The sequence below is a fragment of the Salvelinus sp. IW2-2015 genome, linkage group LG30 (genome assembly GCF_002910315.2).
Source record: "Salvelinus sp. IW2-2015 linkage group LG30, ASM291031v2, whole genome shotgun sequence".
Classification (NCBI taxonomy): Eukaryota; Metazoa; Chordata; class Actinopteri; order Salmoniformes; family Salmonidae; genus Salvelinus; species Salvelinus sp. IW2-2015.
Window position 1 is genome coordinate 13239043 of NC_036869.1, and position 13002 is coordinate 13252044.

At 45.1% G+C, this 13002-nt stretch overlaps 1 protein-coding gene across 1 annotated transcript in view; it reads left to right on the top strand.

Moving 5' to 3' along the window:
• LOC111954892 (protein Jumonji-like) overlaps positions 1–13002 on the top strand; it is a 90311-nt gene that overhangs the window by 36616 nt on the left and 40693 nt on the right. Inside the window, 2 exon segments of the mRNA XM_070436184.1 lie at positions 1314–1437; positions 8244–8364. Coding sequence (XP_070292285.1) covers positions 1314–1437; positions 8244–8364 — 245 coding nt within the window.

Sequence of the window (13002 nt, forward strand, 5' to 3'; positions counted from 1 at the left end):
TCATGCTGTTTAATTAGCTTCTTGATAGGTGTGGCATATCAGGTGGATGGATTATCTTGGCAAAGGAGAAGTGCTCACTAACAGGGATGTAAACAAATTTGTGCACAACATTTTAGAGAAATACACTTTTTGTGCGTATGGAACATTTCTGAGATATTTTATTTCAGCTCATGAAACATGGGACCAACACTTTACATCTTGCGTTTATATTTTTGTTCAGTGTATATTTGAACAAATATACAGTTGAAGTTCACATACATACGATCTTTGTCCCCATGTGGAGTTGCAAACCGTAGTCTGGCTTTTTTATGGCAGTTTTGGAGCAGTGGCTTCTTCCTTACTGAGCGGCCTTTCAGGTTATGTCGATTAAGGACTCGTTTTACTGTGGCTATAGATACTTTTGTACCTGTTTCCTCCAGCATCTTCACATGGTCCTTTGCTGTTGTTCTGGGATTGATTTGCACTTTTCGCACAAAAGTACGTTCATCTCTAGGAGACAGAACGCGTCTCCTTCCTGAGCGGTATGACGGCTGCGTAGTCCCATGGTGTTTATACTTGCGTACTATTGTTTGTACAGATGAACGTGGTACCTTCAGGCGTTTGGAAATTGCTCCCAAGGATGAACCAGACTTGGGAGCAAAAAAAAAAAAAAAAAGATGTCTTGGCTGATTTTCTTTTGATTTCCCCATGATGTCAAGCAAAGAGGCACTGAGTTTGATGGTAGGCCTTGAAATGCATCCACAGGTACACCTCCAATTGACTCATATGATGTCAATCAGCCTATCAGAAGCTTCTAAAGCCATGACATAATTTTCTGGAATTTTCCAAGCAGTTTAAAGCCACAGTCAACTTTGTGTATGTAAACATCTGACCCACTGGAATTGTGATACAGTGAAATAATCTGTCTGTAAGCACTATTTGGAAAAATTACTTTTGTCATGCACACAGCAGATGTCCTAACCGACTTGCCAAAACTATAGTTTGTTAACGAGACATCTGTGGAGTAGTTGAAAAACACGTTTTAATGACTCCAACCTAAGTGTATGTAAACTTCCGACTTCAACTGTAAATAGGAAATATGTCATGCTTCTTCCGAAGGACCCAAAATATCATGGTTTTGTTCTAGTTTTGCGAGGAATCACCTTTCTGTCTTCTGTGGGTCATGGTTATGTTGTGAGAAACATGGTGCATTTGGTGCTACTTGTAATGCTTTTTGATCTTATGCTAATGTGAGTGTTATGCTAATGTCTGGTCATCTACTATGCGGTGTTATGGTAACATCCTATTGCTAACCAGCTGTCCTGTGTTTTTAGGATGACATAGATGGGATCCCCTGGTCAGAGGAGAGGGATGTGAGGAAGGTGCTCTATCTCTCCCTGAAGGAGTTCAAGACTGCTCAGAAAAGGCAGCTTGGAGATGGAACCAAATACACAAATGGTGAGTTTCTCCAGGGACTCTTCTCTCCACCACTGACCCAGTCAGCCTTTTGTCTGGACGCTCATAGACCTGTGCTGGGCTACTGTGTTTAGTTGTTTACAGTGGACTAGCTGAAAATGATCTGGTAGTTGTGATGGAATAGTGACATGTTTAATATGGAGTTATTTCAGAGTGAAGGTGCTTTGGTAAACACAATGAAACAGAGAGGATGCTGCAGGTTTTTTTTCTAAGCAGGTGCAATATAAAGTCCATGGAGCTCAGTGTGTGTGTGTGTGTGTGTGTGTGTACACCTAGGATAAAGTCTGGTTTGTGCTATCTGATGCTGCTTTGTTTGACACCTTCGCTGTGCTTCAATCCACCCTGCTCTGTCTCCTCTCTGCTTCAAACCACAGCCAACTAGCAGATTAAACTTCACACAGGCCTCTGAACCTATTCTCCGCTGTCACTGACGAGACTGAGGGGGAGCGGAAGGCCTCTGGAGGTTCACAACGTGCTATGCAGGCAAGGGGAAGCCTCAGTTCAGATCTAGGTTACAGGCTCTGTCGCTGACAGATTGCACTGTACTGGCTGAAACTGTCCTCTATTCTGGAGAATCAGTCAAACACTACTGTGATGGTAGTGTTCTCACCCCCTCCTCCTTCTGCAGTGTTGTCGGTCTCTTTTAGAGGGGGTGTGTCCGGCTGGCTGTCTGGAGCCAGCTGCCTGCAGACACCCATGGATCCAACAGCAGAGGGAACGGACCAACCCTGCAAGTCCCTAAGCGTGTCAGACAGGGGGCCGGCGGTCTATCTCCCATCCATAACCGGCAATCATGCCATCTCCCCGACCACTTTACCTCTCACTGTTGGCAGGCGTCCATCTCTTTTCCTCTTTCTCTCTCTGCATTATTGAACTAATTACGTGATGCCCGTCTGCGTCCCATTCCTTCCTCTCTCTCGCTCTCTCCTTCTCCCTGTTATTCCTCCCTAGATGGAAGGCATCATTACATCAATAGGCCTCTGGTTACTGCTGCTCAGGAAGCTTTCTTCCGGCTCCCCTGCCCTCCTCAATCTCCCTCTCCATATCGCTCCCCCCGTGGTTCTCAGAGGGCGTAGCTCAGTTCTATTGATGGAACTACTGTCTGCGTTGGAGCTGGTGGATGGTAGTGACTGTCTTCCCCATAACACCACTGGCACCGGCTTTGTCCTGTCTGTCCCTTAGCACTGACCACTGAGACCTCAGGGGATGGAACTGTGGCAATTTTGGCTAGAACGTAGTGGCATAGGGCACAGTGCCTTGGTCATAAGGCTGGCCTTCTCTGAGAGAGAGTGTAACAGACTGCCAATCTGCAGCATGTCATTCTCACATGCCACATCCACTGGACTTGTTATGAACGTGTTATTTTTTCAATATATTTATGGTCTTTTCTGAGGATGACAGTGGGAAGGATGGAGGTGGTGTCAAAGAGCAGTAGGCCAGAGTTGAACCTATGCCAACACTAGACGTGTGCCAGAAGTGACTGTCACTTAGACTGCTAGACCAGCCTAGGCCACATAGACTTATTATTGGGTAGAGCTTTTAATTTTACTCTTAGTACTCGCAGTAGACATTACAGTTACTAAATAGGATATCTGTCTCCTTCGGTCCAGGGTTAAATTGTGGTCATAACTGTGTGGTTGGGACAGCCATTTTAAAAACACTACTTATGTTGTCCTATTGTAGTGTTGTCTCCTAGCATTCCCCTTCCTGGATCACGTTCTATTGTAGTGTTGTCTCCTAGCATTCCCCTTCCTGGATCACGTTCTATTTAGTGTGTCTCCTACATTCCCTTCCTGGATTCTCGGAGTGTCGTTCTATTGTAGTGTTGTCTTCCTAGCATTCCCCTTCCTGGATCAGCGTTCTATGTTAGTGTTGTTCTCCTAGCATTCCCCTTCCTGGATCACGTTCTATTGTAGTGTTGTCTCCTAGCATTCCCCTTCCAGGATCACGTTCTATTGTAGTGTTGTCTCCTAGCATTCCCCTTCCATGGATCATCGTTCTATTGTAGTGTTGTCTCCTAGCATTCCCCTTCCTGGATCACGTTCTATTGTAGGTTGTCTCCTAGCATTCCCCTTCCTGGATCACGTTCTATTGTAGTGTTGTCTCCTAGCATTCCCCTTCCGGATCACGTCTATTGTAGTGTTGTCTCCTAGCATTCCCCTTTCCGGATCACAGTTCTATTGTAGTGTTGTCTCCTAGCATTCCCTTCCTGGATCACGTTCTATTGTAGTGTTGTTCTCCTAGCATTCCCCTTCCTGGATCACGTTCTATTGTAGTGTTGTCTCCTAGCATTCCCCTTCCAGGATCACGTTCTATTGTAGTGTTGTCTCCTAGCATTCCCTTCCTGGATCACGTTCTATTGTAGTGTTGTCTCCTAGCATTCCCCTTCCTGGATCACGTTCTATTGTAGTGTTGTCTCCTAGCATTCCCCTTCAGGATCACGTTCTATTGTAGTGTTGTCTCCTAGCATTCCCCTTCCAGGATCACGTTCTATTGTAGTGTTGTCTCCTAGCATTCCCCTTCCTGGATCACGTTCTATGTAGTGTTTGTTCTCCTAGCATTCCCTTCCGTGATCACGTTCTATTGTAGTGTTGTCTCCTAGCATCCCTTCCAGGATCACGTTCTATGTAGTGTTGTCTCCTAGCATTCCCTTCCATGGATCACGTTCTATTGTAGTGTTGTCTCCTAAGCATTCCCCTTCCTGGATCACGTTCTATTGTAGTTGTCTCCTAGCATTCCCCTTCCGGATCACGTTCTATTGTAGGTTGTCTCCTAGCATTCCCCTTCCTGGATCACGTTCTATTGTAGTGTGTGTCTCCTAGCATCCCCTTCCAGGATCACGTTCTATTGTAGTGTTGTCTCTAGCATTCCCCTTCCTGGATCACGTTCTATTGTAGGTTGTCTCCTAGCATTCCCCTTCCTGGATCACGTTCTATTGTAGTGTTGTCTCCTAGCATTCCCCTTCCGGATCAGTTCTATTGTGTGTTGTCTCCTAGCATTCCCCTTCCTGGATCACGTTCTATTGGTAGTGTTGTCTCCTAGCATTCCCTTCCTGGATCACGTTCTATTGTAGTGTTGTCTCCTAGCATTCCCCTTCCTGGATCACTTTCATTGTAGGTTGTCTCCTAGCATTCCCCTTCCTGGATCACGTTCTATTGTAGTGTTGTCTCCTAGCATTCCCTTCCGGATCACTTTATTGTAGTGGTGTCTCCTAGCATTCCCCTCCTGGATCACGTTCTATTGTATGTGTGTTCCTAGCATTCCCCTTCCTGGATCACGTTTCTATTGTAGTGTTGTCTCCTAGCATTCCCCTTCTGGATCACGTTCTATTGGTAGTGTTGTCTCCTAGCATTCCCCTTCCTGGATCACGTTCTATTGTAGTGTTGTCTCCTAGCATTCCCCTTCCTGGATCACGTTCTATTGTCAGAAGTGGTTGGAAATTAATTCAAATGGGGTAAAATCCCAAATGTCAAACACATTGTTTATTTTTATATACACACTATGGTCCCAATCATACTGTGTCATAAAAGCTTTGAGAGAAAAATATATATATTGTTACTAGCCATAGTTGTGACGGCCACAGCACACAGTGAGTGAGCTAGCAGACCCTAAGCTTGCTCCATTAGAAACCACATTATTCAGTCGTAATCACTCTGTTTGTAAAGGTGATTAATCTGAAGTAATGCCACTCTCCTGGCTGTTAATATTTTATATCTGCCTCTGGGCTTCCTGTCTGCATTACTCCACCTCCCACTAATGGGCTACACTCTGTGGTTCGCTACGGTACGCACCACCTCACCTCTCCATCTCTCCTTCCTTCCATCTCGCTCGCTCTCTCCAGAGAGCAGGAGGAACATGGCAAGGCGATGAGCTTAGTTAAGCACGCATAAATCTGATTACAGACCCTTACGGATCAGCCGACATCCTCCTTCCCAGCTAGGCCTCACTGGGACCAGGGGAAAGAGTTTAGGCCCCAGCCCAGTGTGGCTCCCTCCATGACTCGCGGTCTGCGTCCCTGTCTCTATCTTCCTCACTGCCCGGCCCCTCACAATGGCACTGATGTGAGACCGACATGTGTAAAACAACTCCGAGGAGAGAAGAGGCAAGATGGCCCCACGCCAGGCTGTTTATGTTCAGTATGAGTATTAACCCAGTCACATACTACCACTGATTAGCGATGCGCAGATTAGTGTAGATGAATCTGGAGAATGCCTTTGAGTTATTGGTGCCTTTTTAAAAGCTTCGTGAAATCTGGAAAGTGTTCTTTAAAGTCATTCAAAGCCAAAGCTCTAATTTAGATTATTTCGAAAGGATGATATGTAAAGGTACATTTCAGGGAGGTGTTCCACCAACAACCTGCAGGTCAACGGCGTGACAATCTTCAGTGTCTTGAGTGTTACTGCTCTCGTCATTGTTAGCATGTGTGGCCCTTTTTGCCTCCAAGGAGGCCTACATGAGTGAATCATGAGAGCATATAAAGACTTGGGGCCTAAAGTGTCTCTCTGCCAGCTGAACACCCTACTAACCCTGAATATATTATATATACACGGTTGAAGTCGGAAGTTTACATACACCTTAGCCAAATACATTTAAACTCAGTTTTTCCACAATTCCTGACATTTTAATCCTAGTAATAATTCCCTGTCTTAGGTCAGTTAGGATCACCACTTTATTTTAAGAATGTGAAATGTCAGAATAATAGTAGAGAGAAGGATTTATTTCAGCTTTTATTTCTTTCATCACATTCCCAGTGGGTCAGAAGTTTACATACACTCAATTAGTATTTGGTAGCATTGCCTTTAAATGGTTTAACTTGGGTCAAATGTTTCGGGTAGCCCTCCACAAGCTTCCCACAATAAGTTGGGTGAATTTTGTAACTGAGTCAGGTGTTAGGCATCCTTGGCATCCTTGCTTGCACATGCTTTTTCAGTTCTGCCACAAATGTTCTATGGGATTGAGGTCAGGGCTTTGTGACGGCCACTCCAATACCTTGACTTTGTTGTCCTTAAGCCATTTTGCCACAACTTTGGAAGTATGCTTGGGGTCATTGTCCATTTGGAAGACCCATTTGTGACCAAGCTTTAACTTCCTGACCGATGTCTTGAGATGTTTCTTCAATATATCCACCTCATTTTTCTTCCTCTTGATGCCATCTATTTTGTGAAGTGCACCAGTCCCTCCTGCAGCAAAGCACCCCCACAACATGATGCTGCCACCCCGTGCTTCACGGTTGGGATGGTGTTCTTCGACTTGCAAGCCTCCCCCTTTTTCCTCCAAACATAACGATGGTCATTATGGCCTAACAGTTCTATTTTTGTTTCATCAGACTAGAGGACATTTCTCCAAAAAGTACGATCTTTGTCCCTATGTGCAGTTGCAAACCGTAGTCTGGCTTTTTTTATGACGGTTTTGGAGCAGTGGCTTCTTCTTTGCTGAGTGGCCTTTCAGGTTATGTCGATATTGGACTCGGTTTACTGTGGATAGAGATACTTTTGTACCTGTTTCCTCCAGCATCTTCACAAGGCCCTTTGCTGTTGTTCTGGGATTGATTTGCACTTTTCGCACAAAAGTATGTTCATCTCTAGGAGACAGAACGCGTCTCCTTCCTGAGCGGTATGACAGCTGCGTGGTGTTTATACTTGCGTACTATTGTTTGTACAGATGAATGTGGTACCATCAGGCTTTTGGAAATTGCTCCCAAGGATGAACCAGACTTGTGGAGGTCCACAATTTCTTTTTCTGAGGTCTTGGCTGATTTCTTTTGATTTTCCCATGATGTCAAGCAAATAGGCACTGATTTTGAAGGTAGGCCTTGAAATACATCCACAGGTACACCTCCAATTGACTCAAATTATGTCAATTAGCCTATCAGAAGCTTCTAAAGCCATGACATCATTTTCTGGAATTTTCCAAGCTGTTTAAAAAGGCACAGTCAACTTAGTGCATGTAAACTTCTGACCAACTGGAATTGTGATACAGTAAAATAATCTGTCTGTAAACAATTGTTGGAAAAATGACTTGTCATGCACAAAGTAGATGTCCGAACTGACTTGCCAAAACTATAGTTTGTTAACAAGACATTTGTGGAGTGGTTGAAAAATGAGTTTTAATGACTCCAACCTAAGTGTATGTAAACTTCCGACTTCAACTGTGTACACACACACACCAAACCTTAACCAGTCATTTCCCTGAGCACCTCTATGGTCTGACTCATACTACCAGAGCAATGTTAGGAGCAGTTAACAGCCATGACAGGGTCTATGACTGGCCTCCTGCTGTCAGGTAGTGACCTTCACTCTGTACAGACTTTAACTACCAGCTGCATGAGCGCCAAACAAGTTTTCAGAGGAAGCCACCGCTCAACTCAACCGTTCGCTTCTATGTCATTATTACCATTCTAATTTATTTTCCTTTGACACCTGCTGTTAGGGTTGTGGTTTGGGGTTGGCACATCATTTAAGGCGCCAGTCCTAAGAAATGTGATAGGAGGGTGATGTGTCGACTAGAAATTCCAGTACCAGGTAGTAGACACTTTGTACTACCTACAAAGAGGGTTTCGCTTAGTTTTTCTGCCTTGGCTACTCTTCAATTATGTGCTCATTCATTTGACTTGAATGTCTTTCTGAGCTCTGCTCCTTTCTCCGGAGTCCGGACTTGTTCACTTTGCTCAGCCCACGGGCCCCAAACACACATCAGCCCTCTTACTTTGTTCACCGCGTTTCTCTCCGGTCAACCTGTCCTAGCAGTACACGACATGGTCTCTAACCCCTGTCCTCTTGTCTCTGTAGGTTCACATGCCCGCGGCCAGCTCAACGGCTTGGGGCAGAAGGGCCACAAGGCTGACGGGTTGCGGTTGCAGAGCACAAATGGCAGCAGCGAGTACTCTGAGGATGGTCCTGCCAAGAAGAGGTGAGTGGTGTTAACCTATACTCTGGAGAGATCGTTCTCTCTGCGCGCTCTCTGCTCAGCAGCAGCTTTGGCCGAGTGAAGGTAGTGAATCAGGGGGAACTCTACAGTACTTTTTTTCATGGCCTGCAGTACAGCCAAGGTGTCAGGTGTTTTGAACAAGGTGATGTCAGCATTTGTTAATTCAGTGCTCTTTTGTCATGGGATTGTGTGTGTGTGGGAGCGAGAATTATCAAAGCAAAAATGAACAAATGTGCTGGTAAATGTATGAAAGCCTCTGCCGTCTTTTATTAATTAACTTCATTCCTGCTGTATTCTCTTCTCAGTAATGGGACATGACAGCATCAACAGTGAAGGGTAAAGACGAGTTTGATTCTGAAGAATGGGAGCTCTTTAACCAGCGTTCGTTTTTAAAAGGCAGAATGTTTTTAATTAGGGAGTTAAGAGATGTGTTGAGCGTTTCCAATTAATAATTTAGGAGAAACTTAATGCATTCAAATACAACAATTAGCTTGTTGCCATGTCATTTGTACTAGTGATTTGTAATCTGTAAAGGCCTTGGGAGAACTCCGCTTCAAGAGCTTCTCTCACGCCGTTTCGCCCCTCAGGCTCATTCTCATGGGAAGTAGAATAAGACAATTATTTGGAAATTGAAAATTGGTACATGTGCTTCTTACACCTTTTTATTCTCCCTCTGAGATTCAAGTGATTGAACTCTAATGGGTTCTTTAGATCTAGTATAAAGAGAGAGAGGACTGTCTGATCGGTGGGTGTGTGTGTGTGGAGATTGGATAAAGTTAGGGTGAAGACTCTGAAAACCGTCTATATAGTATATGAGTGAAATATTGTGCCCAGATTGAACATGTTGGCCTGGTCATTCCCTGTAGGGTTCCCCTCTGACGTGGTGCTCTGTACCTCTTGGCTGACTGTCACCTGGGAAATGTTTGTTTAGTTAATAAGATGCAGATACAGGAGACTGGTCCTCAGGAAGGGCAGAAGGAGACTGGTGAGGGACTGGAGGATACTGGGGTGGGCTGGTGGAGACTGGGGAACAGGGGTGGTGTGAGCGACTGGGAGGGCTTCGCTCTCAAACGGCAGGTCCTCGGCCTGTAACAGACCAGTCACTGTGGATTAAATGCATTGCTACACACACACTCCCAGCTACATTAAATGCTAATAATTCATTTACATATGCTGTATTGCAGAAGCCATAGCACATAGATTGGCCCTGTAATCTCTCTCACTATGAGACCCTCTGTGTAGCCAGCCATTGCATGTTTCCTATGCCACTGTCTCCACCTGTCCTATTTTCACCCTTGTGTGTGCACGCATGTGGTATCTTGCAGTACCTGGCCTTGCTGTACCTGTTATTGAATAGTCCAGCAGACCTGGTCATTGAGGCCTGGCAAACCTGAAAAGGAGAGCAAGGGAACAAGATGGACAGACGGAGGAGAGAAGGAGACAGGCGTAGTGTCAACAACAGGCCTGTGTTCACTAGGGTGCTTTTCATTAGTTCTCATGCAGGAAATAAAAGCAGGCTCTCCCTCTCTTAATGAGCAGCCGGCTCACAGAGCGCTTGGCAATGGCTCAGGCCTTTTGGTGTGTATTGTGTGTGTGGAGGACGACTTCTTGGCCCTGGCATCTGCAGCCCACGCCAGTCTATAACAGGGTGGCTGACTGAGGAGCTGCCAGGACCTTTCACACCTGGCAATGCAATAACAAGAGAGTGAGGGGGGAGGAGGGGGAGGCGCAGGTGCATGGTTTTGGCTGCAGCGTCCTGGGGGGCAAGGGAGGGTCCCTGTGTCTGAGGGGAGGTGGGTCCAAGGGAGGCGTTTGGGATCTGGGTGATGTTTGTCTTCGCAGGACACCGAGATGGGAGATCAGGCACCAGGACCTCCCCTCCCTGCTAAGTACTGGAGATGTGCTTCCCTCCTCTTCCCTTTCTCTCCAGTTCCCAGCCACACTACCCAGGCTGAAGTAGGAAACACAGGGTTCAGCCATGGTGACCGTAGTCTTAAAGCTCCACATCTTATGGTGATTTTATTGAAGCCAGTTCTCCTCAGTAGCAGAAGCCAAGTAGAGCTCATTGAGCTGCTTGTTTGTTTTAATGAATGCTAAGTTAGTAATGCGCTTCCTTTCTGTCTTCTCACCCATCTACACACAATACCCCGCAAAGACAAAGTGAAAACATGTTTTTAGAAATTTGAGCACGTTTATCGAAAATGAAATGCATATCTCATTTACATACACTAAAAAGTTTGAGGTCACTTAGAAATGTCATTTAAATTTTTTTTTTTTTTTTTAAAGTCCATTTTAAAATAACATCATTGATCAGAAATACAGTGTAGACATTAATAAGGATCCGTGGCTTTTTTTGTGCAAATTTTCGCCTAAAATGACATTCCCAAATCCCAAGGCCCTAGTCTATGGATTTTACATGACCGGGAATACAGATCTGAATCTGTTGATCATGGATGCCTTTTAAAAAAAATAGGAGTGTGGATCAGAAACAGTCAGTATCTGGTGTGATCACCATTTGCCTCATGCAGAGCGACACCTCTCATTCACCATAGAGTTGATCAGGCTGTTGATTGTGGAATGTTGTCCCATTCCTCTTCAATGGTTGTGCGAAGTTGCTGGATATTGGCGGGATCTGGAACACTGTTGTACACGTCAATCCAGAGCATCCCAAACATGCTCAATGGGTGACATGTCCGGTGAGTATGCAGAAACTCGGATTTATCCGTGAAGAGCACACTTCTCCAGCATGCCAGTGGCCATCGAAGGTGAGCATTTACAACGCCAAACTGCAGTCAGGTCAAGACCCTGGTGAGGACGACATCCTTGGGTTGTCTGCACAAACCGTTTTATCAGCTGTCGGGGTGGTTGGTCTCAGACGATCCAGCACTTGAAGAAGCCGGATGTGGAGGTCCTGGGCTGGCGTGGTTACACGTGATCTGCGGTTGTTAGGCTGGTTGGCGGTACTGCTAAATTCTCTAAAATGACGTTGTGGCTTATGGTAGAGAAATTAACAAAATTCTCTGGCAACAGCTCTGGTGGACATTCCTGCAGCAAGCATGCCAATTGCATGCTCCCTCAACTTGAGATATCTGTGCCATTGTGTTGTGATAACTGCACATTTTAGTGGCCTTTTATTGTCCCCAGTGCAAGGTGCACCTGTGTAGTGATCATGCTGTTTAATAACTAGCTTATCGATATGCCACACCTGTCAGGTGGATGGATTATCTTGGCAAAGGAGAAATGCTCAATAAAAGGGATGTAAACACAGTCTGAGAGACATATTTTGGGGGGATGTGTGGAACATTTTTGTGGTCTTTAATTTCACCTCATGAAACAGGGGTCCAACACTTTACACGTTGCTCTTATGTTTTTGTTCAGTGTATAATCAGTGGTGCCATATGTGAATGATTATATGTTGCACTCCCTCTAAGGAATCCCACCATTTTTAAAAGCAACCCATAATAGTACTATTGAGTTGTGACTTTACAGCTCATCAATAGTACTATTTACAGGTGAAGTGTTTAGCTATATAGAACATCTCTTGACGAATCACGGGCTGTGTCCTGCCTACTATAGTGTTGTAATGACTCAGGGCAGTTTAAACTGTCAGTATATCCAATGGATCTGACAGGCAGGTGAGATATCTAACCCTGTGTAGCTAGTTACTGTAGCATAAGATGGCCAGGCACAAAAAATGTATCACACTAAGTCACAGAGGATTGCCTGAACCATCTTCAGTTACCCTGCACTGTTACTGCTCTTACTGTTGTTACCCACAGTGCATGTGTGTTCCAGTGTTTTTTGTCTTTCTCTCTCTCATTTAAGTTATTATTCATGTTTGGTTTCGAAGTCAACAACCTCTTGTCACTGAGACTCATTTTATAATTCCTTTTAACTCCTCTCTCGCTCTTTCTCCTGCTCTCTAAACCGCTTTACCAAGCCTCTATAAAGATGGCAGCCTTAGGGATATTAATAACCAACTACATACTCTCACAGAGCGGTCTGAATAAACTTGATCACAATACTGGCTGCAGAGGAGTGTGTTATCGCACATTGTGATATTGTATACCCTGCCACCCCCTAGTGAACACAGTAGGTGAGATCTGAGATGGAGCAAGGCTTTGCCATGCACATTATTTGTTCCAGTTTCTCTATTCTCTGCAAGCTGCATGTATTCACTGAAGACAGTAGGCGTATCAAAGGAATAAAACTGCACCATCGCAACAAACTATACAGCAGTGCTGAAGAGAAGATGTTTGTTCTATCATGATCAGATTTGGACTGGGTGGCATTGCCCATGTTCCAGAACCAATCAGCACATGTGATGTCATGGATAATGTCATGGGTGTCTTCTGACCTGGCCCTGATTTTTTTTTTAAAGTGATGTCATTGGTGATAACAACCGCAACACAGCCTTTCTCTGAGCCTGAATATTGACCTGGCTTACCTTGATTTAAGATGGCCGCCAAGCTCAGGGGTTAGAGGTCAGAGGCTAGGGTCCGTCCGGTAAAGCGGTCGACCCACTGAGCTGAGGAGAGAAGGCGACGTTGTCCAGCTCTGACTTAATACACAGTTCATCAGCTCACTGCTCTAAGCATAGAGAATGGTCCCAGTACACTG